Here is a 14,364-nt window from a genome sequence, read left to right as displayed (position 1 = left end):
TAGATAAGCAGTTCAATAAAAATATACATGGCAAATACTTGGTCCAAGAATATATGGGAATGTTGCAATTCTGACAGGCAATATTCCATGTTAAGCTGTTGTGAGCAAAACGTTGCCATCTGAAATTGCTTTAATATAAAGGTTAAGATGAGCTTAGCCATCTACCTAACTGCCAAACGTATTTTCATGTCACTTGTGTAAATCTTCCTTGCTTGTTTTAGCAGGTAATTTGTGGACCGGGATCACTTAATTGTTCTGAGTACATAATTATACCAGCATTTTTCAATTTAATTAAAATGTACAAATCTGAAGATTAAGGGGAAAAATTATTTTTTGAATTATTAATCATTCCTTCTCTAGGAAATCTTGTTGCTCTGCAGGAGATTTGTCCAGTGTACAACTAGATGTATTTTTTTCCTTCTCTTTCACAGACAGACAATTTTCCCGCAGAGCCCAATTACATGGGCAGCAGGCAGCAGTTTGTTCAAAGGTAAGGCCTATTAAATAACTTTTCTGGGCTTCCCCATTTGCATTCTTGTCAAAAATTGCTTTGCCAGAGAGTACAATTCAAATTGGGGGAAGTAAATACAAGTTTAACACATTCATTTTCTCTCTCTTTCTCTCTCTCTCTTTCTCTTGCTCTCTCTCTTTCTTTTAAAATGCACAAATAACAGTAGCTCCACGTTCAAGGACCCTGAGCGAGCCAGTTTGAGAGACAGCGGGCATGGGGACAGTGACCAAGCTGACAGTGACCAAGATACTAACAAAGGCTCCTGTTGCGACATGTCTGTTAGAGAAGCACTCAAGATGAAAACGACTTCAACTAAAAGCCAGCCGCTTGAACAAGGTGAGTGAAGCCACCACAGTGTGCGAAGACTGCAATGATTAGAAACCTGTTACCGCTGACAGTTTCTCATGCTAGACAAGCCCATTGATAATGCTATCACAGGAAACACTAAATATTCCAGTGCCCACACATGCTCTCATGTGTGTTCTCTGCGTATATTTATATACACACAGTATGTATACACAAAGTATTACACACAGAGACAGATATATTTGTTTACCTGTTTCTGCATAGACACAGCACATGCATTCAAAAATTTAGCTATAACATACGATTCCCCTGATTATTTAGTCCCAGAAAGAAGGTATTAAAAAGTCACAGCCACGTGCACCTTTATAAATGGGATCCAAAGAACCCATATGACTAGTTCCATGGGTCATATGGGATTTTCAGGAATATTTAGTAATATGGCACAAATGTTGGCTATTTGGAAGCAAAAAGACAAAAATCCAGTTGGGTCTGCCTAAATCTCTGCAAAGAAGCTATTCGGATCCTGGTATGTATATTTTAATTCTTGAGGACTTGTTTAGAAATGTTTAGCAATACTGCCATTTTGCCTTAGTCTAACCGCACTTGCAAGACTAAACCCCTAGATTGACTTACCACATGCAGCCTTCCTCATTGTTTAGGTGTAATGCTGCTTACATCAGTGGTTCACAATGACAAAAGCCTTATCATTAGAAAGTCACTAGGACTCAGCTATTCTGTGATAGCTGCATTTGATAAGTGTGGCAAATGTATAGACATGAAAATAAACTATGACATAATTATGCATTTTCATTTTTAGCAATATGGGAAGAATAAGTATTTGAAACCAACAAGCATCCCATTAAAGGGTCATCTTGTATTTTTTTTGTACCCAAGTCTACAACTGGCAGTAAGATCCACTACACTCAGTTTAAATGGCTGAGGCTAAGTTTGAACAACTAAATGATTGAATATTAACAGAGATTTATAGCAGCACATACTGCTGCTTTGTATGCCTCTGTCTTTACAGCAAATTCTAATGGATGGTCTCTGTATGATGGATGTGTTTGTTTTTGTTTTTCTGTCTTCATGGAACACTTTCCTTACTGCCTGGTCTCCTAAGGCACCCTGAGATCATGCTTTAGTGAAGTTAGTAAGTCACAATGCACAATTAATTCAAAAATCATACCCTCTAAGGCCTTATGTTGCTCGTGTGAAATAAGCATGCACTTTACAGTACACCCTGTAATTGTCCATAAAGAAAAGTTAGTATGGGGGACAATTCACCTTTTAAGGAGCTTGTATTTCATTAAAGAATTTATAGGAATTCCTCAGTGAGTATCCAAACACACATATTCCCAAATCACAGTTTGAAAAATACTGTCTCATTGGAATATGTGACCAAGTTCTCAGTAGACTGCAAAATTTATTTCCTAGTTAGTGAATTACCCTACAATATCACTCACACATTATAAAGGGATGGAGTTGCTGGTAGGGGACTGTGACACAAATGAAGTGATTTACCCTATATACTCATGTATTAGTCTAGACATTTTAGCTAACGAAATAAACCCAAAAAACCCGTGCTGACTTCTTCAGAAGTGCTAGTCAATGAGAGGACTGTACCTTAACTCTTATCAAAAACAGGGAATCAGCTCCTTTTCTGAGTAGAATAGCGTAAGGCAAGAACTTAGTCCATCCCGGGAGAAACTAAAAGAAACATAAAGCCCTTCTATTCTCTCTGCCATAGCAACACTTCTGGCATTTTTGAATGCTTTGCTTACAGTTGGCAGGGGCTTACACCCCTCCCCCCCCCACCCCAGCATTGGTGCTTGTCCTTCTCTATGGAAATACCCTTGGTCATATCACAATCCATAATTTTGTTCCTGAAACCTATTCCTGTGGTTGACTAATACATGAGTGTATACGATTAATCAGAACAGTGACTATTCTCAGTTGGCTTATATTTTAGTAGAAATAAGCATTTTGTTCCTTTAAATTTATATCTGATTTGGTTGATTGCAAGTGCTGTTTATTTCCAGAGAAACCCACAATTTCAGAGCTAGCCAAATCAAGTATACCAGCTGTATATCCTCTCCCTCTGTTGTACATTTTGCCTGTACTCTTCCAGACAGAGAGGAGGAAAACAGCTGAATTATTTTGAATTCAGTTTCTCATCTCCGTTAGTCATTTCAGCTTGTTCTGTGGAAAATGATTCACAGCATCGAGGATGTTTTAAAAATTGATTAATTAAGTCTTTCTTAATGAGAAGCTATATTTATAATTAAGCAGGAATACATTCTAAGCTTTCTATTAATTGGTGATTAATTAGAACTAGTTCTTTGCCTCCAGCATAGTCAGAGTTGTATCACATTCATCAGCAAATGCACACTTGGCTCATTTTCTTGATCATGTCAAGAATCCAATATATTTTGTTGTGTAGAATATTTAGGATGTTGCATTGTAATTTACTCAGTATATGTTTTCAAAGAAGACTGCACAAATAGTTTACTTTCTAAGTAATAAATGCCAAAGGTGATCCCCTATTCTTTTAGCACAGTGACTCTCTGCTTGTAATTGGACATTGATCTGTGTGTAAATGCAGTATCAGTTTTTCTCTCCTTAAAGGATATCTTTCAACACATACTTGGTTGAACTGATTAACTGACAAAAACAAATCTCAGTAGGTGCAGAAACAACTTGGATTGTCTGAGGATTTCCTAGAAGCTTCTGCTTAGGAGAACCTTGTCCCTACAGAGGAGTAAATTTCACATTTGTAACATGATCCATCCAAATTACAGGCAGTCCCAAGTTACAAACAAGATTTGTTCTTAAGTTGAATTTGTTTGTAAATTGGAACAGGTACATTTTAAGTATAACTCCAGCCAAATATATATAGCTTTGGATAGCATAGGGAAGGGATAACACCCTGTGGTGTTTGTTTTGTTGTCTGTGCCCCTGTTTAGAAGATTTCCCCTCACTTTCTGTCCCTGTGATAATTGGATTCTGAAACATTTTGCTTGTTATGGAATCAGGGATTGGTGATAAAACTTCAATTGAAACATCTTTTCCCCATGATAACTCTTACTAGATTGAATTTCCCTTCCTAGAGGTAGATTTCTATCACTTCCTGTTGTCTTAGCCCTGTTCTTTACTATGAATTGTTTGTAAGTCAGATGTTTGTAACTCGGTGACTGTCTATATTTCTAAAGCATATTGTACATAGAAACTGTCAACATATTACTCAGAGGCTGTTGTTGCTTGCTGAAAGTGAACCAGATCTATTTCTGTGCCATAGCATATTAAGGCTCAAGAAGCTGCATGGGGTTAAATTCATCTAAGGGACTTCAGATTGAAAAGTCATAACCCCACATCTGTTTTAAAAAAAAGAATTGGGAAAATAAGAAGAAGAAGCAAGGTTTGGTGTAGGGGCATGAAAAGCAACATCTGTAGCATTGCTGATTGCATAGGTAGCATTGTTGAAAAACATAAAATGAAGCAGGTTTAGTCTTGTTATTTACATGTGCAAGAATGCACATCATTCTGGAAAAGTTTACATTTGCCATTGTATTTTAGATGAAAGGTCCTATTTATCAAAAACAGTTCATGCAGTCAGCCGCTGCGTCCCCTGCATGTCAATTGGACTGATCTGTTTTGAATAGCTGATGATCAGATTCTTCATTGACCCTCCAGGTGTTTTGGACTTCAACTCCCATAATTCCTAACAGCTGGTAAACTGGCTGGGATTTCTGGCAGTTGAAATCCAAAACACCACCTGGAGGGTGAAAGTTTGCCCATACCTGTGATACACTCACTTTCATGTCTAGGATTAACATTATTGTTGGGTAATCTAGCACTAATCTTAGCCAGCAATAAGATAAATTGTTTTACAGATGTATATTAAGAAACAATGATATTCTTAGTTTCATGTTTTCTAAGATAGGAGGTGGAAAAGGGAACAGTTGAACCCATGGAGCAAAAGTCTTCAGATTTCTGCAGGTTTTGAGCTCTTTTTTATCATGTCAGAAGCGAATTGAGGCAAGTCGCTTCTGGTGTGAGAGAATCGGCTGTCTTCAAAGACGTTGCCCAGGGGACGCCTGGATGTGTTACCATCCTGTGCGGGGCTTCTCTCATGTCCCCTCATGGGAAGTTAGGGCTGACAGACGAGAGCTCACCCTATCTTGTGGATTTTTAACCACCAACTTTCAAGTTCAGCCGGCACAAGGTTTTAACCCATTGTGCCATCGCGGCTCCGTTTTGCTACTAAACTATAATAAAAGAGCTGTTTTGTTTTTGTTTTTTAAAAAATTGTCTTTCCTCCTCAACTGCTATTTATTTATTTATCTATTTATTTATTTGCAGCAATTTTACCCCACCTTTCCCACCTGAGGGGACTCAGGGCTATGCTTAAAGTTCAAGTGTGGTTGAGGACATGGCTTCCCCGAAAAAACGCATAATGTTATTACTTACATACTTACAATCATACATTAGGATTTAATTTTAGAATGTTATTAGTGAAGTAAAAAAAAAATCTCACTCCTCAAATATCCCAGAAACCTTGGTGGTTTTATAAAGCTAAAAGTTAGTACAAGATCTTTATTGGGAAAAAAAAAAGGTCAACATGTTCAGAGCCAGGAGGACCCAGGAACATAAAATCTCTGAGGCATCCATTCCAGCCATGTAGCAACCCTGGAGGAACTAGCGAATCCCTAGAGTATTTTACTATTCCAAATGCCATCTGTCAAGAAAAACAGGAGTAAACATGATTTTTAGAAATATTCTTCATCATTGTTTGAAAATGAAGAACATTTCTATCCTGGTCTCAATAACCATTTTGCTCTGTTTAATACTAGGCACTGTATGCTAAATTTCAAAGGAAAGCAATGACAAATCTCTGATCATTCCTTACCTAAGAAAACCCTATATTTCTGGGGCCACCATAGGTCAACAGGAGGCTTGAAGGCATGCACAATTTTATACATTTTTTTGTTACATTGTAGTCAGCTGTGAATGACTCCACATGGTAGTAAGCGAAGTGAAACAAAAAGGAGTGTGCGTGTAATTTTATTGCAAGCAATTGAGTGGCCGAACACAGAGAAAGAACTGGGATGGAAAGTTCAGGGTCTCTCTTAGCTAAAGGCTGAGTGGCTCTTTCGGATAAAAGTGGTATAAAAGATATAAAGTAACAACATAAAATATAGTTGTGATGAGGTCTGAGGAATTTTTTTTTTTACAATTTCAGTGCTTCAGGACTTGGTCAAAGCTGTAAATCTTTATTCTGTAGTGAACCTTGAACGTTTGAGATGGTGCCTTTTCTAATTTCAGTGGATTATAAGACAGCCTCTGAGTCCCAAATCTCACATGGAAGAAGTTTTTTAAACAAATTAAAAAATCTCTTAACTGAATTTAAAATGCTTGACAATACTTATGTGTGTTTACTTTAACCATTCTGTGTCTCAGCTAAATAAACATTTCACTTGACAAGGTTTGGTTGAAGGAGAAGGAATAATGAATACTAAAGGCAAAGAATATCTGCTCTTCAGGAAATGTTACTTATAAAAGGAAATCTACAGACAGAACTATTTGTTCTGTCATGGCCTCCATGGTAATAGTAAACAGAGAAAGGAGAATAAAAAATGAGGGTGCTTTGATAAAACTTGGCAGGTGGCCTAAAGGAGAAAAGGCTTTTGGAAAAGAAAGCATAATCATTGGGACAGAAAGTCTCGTGCTATAAGCATGCATGTCTCCTTTAAGTTATATTCACTCTAGCTTTCTCTAGGAAGCCTCTACCTACTCTTTCTATAAAAATATCTAGCTGTCTCATAAGCTTATTTATGCTCTCTGATTCACTGTCCTTACTAAGCAGCTCCTTCCATATGTTTACTACTCTTTAAAGGAATTTGTTCAGCTTGACATTTTGTTTGTGCCTCATTTAGACATCGTCCCCATGAAAGGCAGCCAAGAAAAGAATCCTCACCAAACTTTGTTATTGGATTTGGATCTTGTTTTCTTGTTGAGTGTCTGTAGCAGTGTAAGGCTGCCTTTTATGTTAGTGGTAGCAAGAATGAGCCTAGGAAGAGCTGATGGAAATGTCCTCTCTTCAATATTCAGAGATGACAGTAGAGGTAGGAAAGATGGCAGGAGAGTAAGCATAAAAATACAAGATGTTAGATGGTCTGTCTAGTTACTTTTATTCCAATGTGTCAGTGTGGTAGGTAGGCAAACAGGTCAATATTTCTGCCTTGCAACAAGAGTGTCAAGCTCATGGGCGTAACTGTTTGTGCTCATTACCCAAAATGTGAAAATGCTGTAGTATTATATAGCTGACAGGAATATCATCAAGCAGCTAATTTGGCATAAGAAGTCATTACAGTTTCCGGTAGTACTACATACATCTCTGATAGCAGTAAAAATTACCAGTATTCAATTAATCTCAAATGCACTTGTGCAACATAGAATCTTATCGCACACACACACCATGCCATTTTGCCAGTAAGTGTGGCAAAATTGCAGATGCAGCAACACTTTCCCCATCACACAGGGGAAGCATTGGCCAACCAGGGCAGAAGTGTGCTGCCTCTGCCAGAAGTTGAGGGACATCATGTGATGGGTTGCATGTTCATCTGTCCCCCAACTGACTGGCAAGTGTCCTAAGATGCTTAATTTGGTAAGTGTGATGAGGTCCAAAGTGTTATGAGTAAACCGACCAGATATTCAGGCTTCTTGAGTCAAGACTTGATAACCTATAGTTTGAAATGAGACAGGGGGACAACTCCTCCTTCTTCCAAAATTGTACAAATTAATATCTACCTGGCTAGCTAGCTATCCTGAGCATTTTATGGATTTATCTGATTGCATAAGGGGAGAAAACTATTCCTAACCTGCTTCATTGTTGAGATAGTCTGAGTAGTGGGGGGAGCCTCCAATACACATGTTCTCTCCATGCTAGGTTTCTGGATTATGTGGAGAGCCTCTGTGTACAGTAGAGGATCTCACTTTAAGAATATCACTCCATGAAGACAGGGCCAATGAGTGGTGTGGAACTTTCCCCTTATATATTAAGTTTAGCCTACATGATGGTCTGTCTAGTTATTTTTATTCCAATGTGTCACCGTGGTAGGCAAACAAGTCAATATTGCTGCCTTGCAACAAGAGTGTCAATACATGAAAAAGACTTTTATCTAAACCTACATTTATCCTACACTTCGGTTTGTTATTCCTAAAAGAGGATGGGAATGGTAGATGAGGATTTTCTGTATCATCAGAAAATTATAATCACAATTTTCCATCAGCAAAACTGGTCTAAAACCAGTTTGAAGTTGCTTTGTAGACATAAAATGAAATGAAACATAAAATGAAATGAATCTCAGTAAAACGAGGGTTATTTATTGTGATGTTATTAATATAAATGTCCCAATTGGAAACATCCTAGGTAAAGGAAAAAGACGATCAGAGGAAAAATCTTTCAAGTGGAAGTGTAGGGGGAGGAGAAGGAAACAGAACAAAACTGGACTATATATTGACAACATGTGACTATTGGCACCAGACAGCAGCATGCAGATTTTGCACTTCCCCTCAACCTCATTTATGTGTAGACTGGAAATGTGTAGAGGGACACACATTTGTCTAACAGGCGAAAGTGGTAGCGGGGAAAGAGGAATGTGGATATACCTAAGATTCCTTTTGTGGCCCCAAAGCTTCCCCTATTCCATACTACTTCCCCTATACCACACTGCTTTTTATGTTTCAGGAAAAAATGTGCCTATTAAAATGGTCCCAAGAGGAGCAGCTCATTTTTAAAAAATAGGTCATGGCTCTCCTACTCATATTGTTTTAACACCAAAAGCACATTTTAAAAAAAAATCAAAAAATGGCCTTCTAGTAAATTCCAATGTAGGGAAATTGGGAACAGGTACATGCTGCTTTGGAGAGTTCTTGCACACAAAATTGTTATCTATCCTTGATTTAAGGTGTCTTCCTAGAGACCATTGGATTCAGAGGACAGACATGCATATTAGTGTATTCTCTAGCATTTCACAGATATAAACCAGGATGCTTGAGTGACTAGCTTCAGAGACTAATGACTTTTTGACATGAGACTTGTGGCATACATTTGAAGCTGTCTAGCCATAAACAGAAGCACGGCATCCTAAACTCACGGCAATCCAGTTTGTAACTCGTGTTAAAGCAGCACTTTTCTATAAACAGGGAAACCTCATTTTTAGGCTGCTGAAAGCACACTGAATTGGTGTTCAAAGTGTTTTCAGTCATGCAATAATCTAAAAGTGCTCCTGATCCAACTTTGGGGTCAGTAATGTCTGATTGTAGGTGTATGTAGTTCTTTCTGTCCTTTGCATTTCCATGTTCCTAAGCTGCTGCCATTTCAACTTCTGGCAGGTAAACAGAGAAATTGATTTTTCAAAGCTTGCAGTTCATACATATGTGACTATGCAATAATATTGTAGCAGGGAAGGAAGCTTTGCCCATGGGCAGTGGTTTAAGCGGTGAGCTGGGGTTGAGTGTTATAAACCCCCAAAGTGTCTTTGTGGCCTAAGGTATTATTCTCTCTCTTTCTCTCCCCCTCTCGCTCTCATTCTCACTTATACACAGTCACAAAGACTGAACCAATTTCAGGAACAGGACAATCCCTTCACTCAAGGCCTTGACTGTCTGCTGTTCTTTCTGACAATGGCTAAAGCAACTGCTCCGCCCAAAAGATGTGTGTATTAATAAGTGCAGCAAAATAATCTGTAACATATTCATTTCATTAAATCGTTTGGCCAAGTGTAAGCATCATTATGATTCCCTCCCCCCCAAAAGAAATCTGGTGGTGGTGTGGAGATCAGTTTCCTGGTCTGTACTGACCAGGACTTGGGAAAAGGTCACCCACCTTTACCCCTATAGTGCCTCTTTAGGCAGTGTAAGTATTACTGGTTGCTTTGAGGCTCAGTAGAAATCTCTCCGCCCACCCCCAATACGGCTATTTAAGAATGTTTTTAACCTACCCTACACTGACCTTGAGAATATGATAAATTGGCTTAGGTTTAATAATAGAATTTTGGAACTGCTCCTGGTATCCTATGATCTTGGGTTTGAGACAATTTACCATCCTTGAGGTGGATTTCTGGATCTTTGCCCTTTCCAGGGGTCGCGTGGCTTAAGAGCTTACACCTTCTGGTCTGCCTTCTAGTCTGTGGCTGACCTGAGAGCCATCCCCTCCCTGTTTTGCTCATCACTAAGAAACAATTTAAATAGGTAATAATAAAAATGTCCATAATTCATCCAATATCTTGTGTTTGGTCTCTTTATTCCTATGAGTGGTCAGCAAATTCCCATGGAGGAAGGAGAATATTTCTTCTGAAAATATGTCCAGAATGAAATGAAATTTCCAAAATACAATTTTATTCAGGGCTACTACTAATTATTATGACACAGCAAACAAGATAGATATGCTGGATTTCATATCACAAAATCACAAGTCGAACATTTCCCAAGCGTTTAGGACTGTGTGATGTATTTTCGGATGATGTGCGCAGATCCCGGTAGGGTGGCCTTTTGCAGTTGGCAGATCGTAATTTTGTCAATGTCTATTGTTTCCAAATTATTATTATTATTATTATTATTATTATTATTATTATTATTATTATTATTATATTTCTTACTGGCCTTTCCTCGTGGCTTGAAGCAGGTAACAGCATAGTTAAAACACATCCATATATATAAAAATGTAAAGTGCTGTTTTAACTATGGAGTAAACAGCAAAACCACTGAACCAAATCACACCCAGTTTGGCCACAAAAGGCATAGTCATCTAGTCTATGTCTTTCAAACAAAATAACCTAGAAAAATAAAGCCCAAATTAGAGGATGAGAAAGAGCCGTTTTCCCCCTTTATAAACAGCTCAGAATGGTAGGCCTCATCCCCTTTAGGCCCCACCCACTTCATATCCTAGCAATTCCCTCAGCTAAAATGGCACCCAGGGCACAAGCAGAGTGCACTTAGGCCTCATCCACACTGCCTATAAAATACAGATTTTCTGATTTGAACTGGCAGTGCAGACTCAAGTTCCTCTCACACAGCTATATAACCCAGAATGCCAAGACACATAATCCACAGTATCTGCTTTGAACTGGATTATCTTGAGTCCACACTGCCATATAACCCAGTTCAGTGTGGATTTTATACAGCTGTGTAGAAGGGGCCTCATATAATCCAGTTCTAAGCAGATGATATAAGATTATAAATATAATATATAATATTTACCGTGGTATAATAATACAGAACAATATAATCTCTAAAATCAGGACAGTAAATAAAGAACAACACTCTGAAAACAGGGAAATTCCAGATAGGAAACAATCAGGGCCAGCTAACACCTTCCAACAAAGGATTCCCCAGGCAGGAAGTATCCAGGCTTAGAAGCTGCAAGACCATTAAATGCTAATCAAGGTGACTAATTGCAGCATTCATACTTGCTGCAGCAAGACTATTCATTGCTATTCGACCTGGGCAAGCAATGATTCCACAACGAACAAAGTGGCCAGACTTTTAAGCTGCAAGACTATTCAGTTCAATTCAAGCTGGCCAAACAATGATTCCTCTACAAAGGAAGTAGCCAGGATTGATTGAGGCTGCTACTCCAGCTCACCAAACAAGGATTCCCCTAGCTATCACAGCCAGGCATTGAAGCTGCAAGGCTATTAAGTGAAATTCAAGCAGACCAACAAAGGATTAACTTCGGTAGAAGGCAGCCAGGCTTTGAAGTAGCGATACTACTCTGTAGTATTGAAGCTGACCGATCAAAGATTCCGCTAGATAGCAAGCAGCCAGGCTTTGAAGCAGCGAGGCTATTCACTGCAATTCTAGCAGCTCAAAAAAACCATTTCCCTAGAACGCAAGTACCCAGCCTCCTAAGCAGCAAGCCTATTCCCTTTCATTCCATCTCACCAAACAAGGATTCCCATAAGACAAAAACTGCCAGGCTTTGAGGCTGCAAGGCTATTCACTGCTATTCCACCTGGCCAACAAATGATTCCCATAAGCCACAGCAACGCGTAGCCAGGCACAGCTAGTAAACATTAGAAAAATACTTCAAGTACACATATTAAAATGTATTTCTATAAAATACATATTAAATTGACAGGACAGAGATTAAAACACAGGACATGAGCTTAAAATTCATGGTTGGGCAGGCATGCCAGAAGAGATAGATATTTAGGTAGGTTTTATATTCTGACAGTTCACTTAGCTGTTGGAGCTCTTTCGGCAGGTTGTTTCACAGTCTTGGGGCGGCCGATGAAAAGATCCTCTGGGTGACGATCGGCAGTCAGGTTCTGGCTGGTTGGAGTAACTCGTGGATTGTACGCGAGAAGGCGATCCTGTAGGGCTTTAAAGGTCAAAACCAAGACCTTGTACTTTGTCCAGAAACTAATTGGCAGCCAGTGGAGTGACTTAGGATAGGTGTTATATGCTCACTCCTCGATGTTCCTGTAACTAGCCCTGCTGCCGTAATTTGAACCAACTGGAGTTTCCTAACTTGGTACAAAGGTAACCCAATGTAAAGCGCATTGCAGAAGTCCAACCTTGAGGTTACTAGCACATGTGCTACCATTTTAGGTCCTCCAAATCTAGGAAGGGGCGCAGCTGGCGTATCCGCCAAAGCTGATAGTAAGCACTCCTGACTGTCACATATGCCTAAGCTGACATTTGGAGAGATGGATCTAGGAGCACTCCCAAGCTGCAAACAAAATCTTTCAGGGGGAGTGTAATCCCATCTAAAACTGGTTGACACATCTCAATCCCCAGAGTAGGACCCTTGATGGCAAGCAGCTATGTTTTGTCTGGATTCTGTTTTAATTTGTTTTTCCTCATCCAGCCCATTACTTCCTCCAAGCATTCATTCAGAGAAGACACACTACTCTTAGCTGAAGCTAAAGTTCTTGAATTATAGTATCTAAGTACATTATAAAATGTTACTTTTGCATTTCATCTGCAGCTCTCAGTTAGAGTTAGCATCTTATTTTCATAGTGTGTAAATGCTACAATCTCGTCTAGGTTATAAGGGGCAGGATTTGCATTTATTTCTTTAATAGTGAAGTCTTAATTCTTCTGTATTTACTGCAAGCTGCCAACCAATAACAGGTACTTTCTCCCTTCAACTCTTCATCCTCCTTCTTTGAGACAAACAAATCAATTTCACATACCCAGGACTCTGATTTACAGCATCATGAACTGAATTTCCTGTTTCACCAAATCCCATTTGTTATTGTTTAAACTCACACCCTATCAGATAGTCAAGTTCTTTGTAACCTATTAATTGGATCCTGTCTAACACTGACTTTGATGTAGTAAGGGACAGATAATTAAATTAATGAGGAAAGAAGCAGATTTTCAAATGTGCCCAAACTTTAATGCAGAAGACTACAGTTTGAAGCATAACTTTTAAGACTAGACTAAGGGTTAGCATTAAAGTTACAAGAATCCCATCCTATATCCAACCTGACAACAAAATTAAACTTGCTTTGTATGCATTTTAGCTACAACATTTTTCTCCTGTTCTTGGGAGAAACTTTGGAAGAATTGTTGTACATTTCTTATCAAAAACTATTGTGATAGTTTCTTCTGCCCTCTCCCAAGTGATATAGCTTGAAATGACAACAATGCCAGATTCTCATTTATGACAAATACAGTAGAGTCTCACTTATCCAAGCTAAATGGGCCAGCAGAAGCTTGGATAAGCGAATATCTTGAATAATAAGGAGGGATTAAGGAAAAGCCTATTAAACATCAAATTAGGTTATGATTTTACAAATTAAGCACCAAAACTTCATGTTATATAACAAATTTGACAGAAAAAGTAGTTCGATACGCAGTAATGTTATGTTGTAATTACTGTATTTACGAATTTTGCACCAAAATATCACAATATATTGAAAACATTGATGACAAAAATGGCTTGGATTATCCAGAGGCTTGGATAAGCGGGGCTTGGATAAGTGAGACTCTCCTGTAGTATAATCTACCACAGTGCTCCTCCAGGTGTTTTGGACTTATGCTCCCAGAAATCCCAGCCAGTTTACAAATTGTTAGGAATTGTTGAAGCCAAAGTCCAAAATATCTGGAGGAGCAGAGTTTGAGAAACACTGATCTACAATATCAGTCTTGTCATGAAGCAAGCATCAATATTGATCTGCAATCAAGAGAGTTAATTTTCGCAAATGTAGTTACAGGGTGCAGAAATGCATGTTTTGGGCATATTTTGAACAGATTATGTCAACAGTAACTTTCCATAGAGCCTTAGAAACAGGCTCCTGGGAAACCTTATGGCATAAACCTTATGACATCAACATACATTGTCCCATTGATGAAAATATTCTCTCCCATTCATGCAGCAAGTGGGCCTTGAATTTGTGAAGCCTTGGATTTTCTTTGGTAGGGCCAACAATTGCCAGCTGAACAACAGAAAGAAATTCATTGGATTACCTTGCTGTCCATAATATAAGAATAATATTTGGCATGAGGTAAGGCTAACATTAAAAAGTTAAGCTTGG

General features: G+C 38.6%; 1 protein-coding gene across 13 annotated transcripts in view; it reads left to right on the top strand.

Annotated features, from left to right (window-relative positions):
* Positions 1-14,364, top strand: part of LOC100555004 (protocadherin-17) — a 192,807-nt gene that overhangs the window by 76,128 nt on the left and 102,315 nt on the right. For 12 of the 13 annotated variants that reach the window (XR_010004412.1, XR_010004414.1, XR_010004413.1 and 9 more), the window contains exons 2-3: positions 432-490; positions 675-847. Coding sequence is in view for 10 of the 13 variants with exons in the window: in XM_003218650.3 (XP_003218698.2) it covers positions 432-490; positions 675-847 (232 nt within the window). In the remaining 3 variants the exon portion in view is untranslated. Of the gene's footprint in view, positions 1-431; positions 491-674; positions 848-14,364 lie in introns of those variants that run through there. The other variant, XM_062975591.1, reaches the window with a different exon arrangement.

The sequence above is a fragment of the Anolis carolinensis genome, chromosome 3, assembly GCF_035594765.1.
Source record: "Anolis carolinensis isolate JA03-04 chromosome 3, rAnoCar3.1.pri, whole genome shotgun sequence".
Lineage (NCBI taxonomy): Eukaryota > Metazoa > Chordata > Lepidosauria > Squamata > Dactyloidae > Anolis > Anolis carolinensis.
The sequence above is the reverse complement of the archived record's forward strand: the minus strand, read 5'-3'. Positions and strand labels throughout refer to the sequence as shown.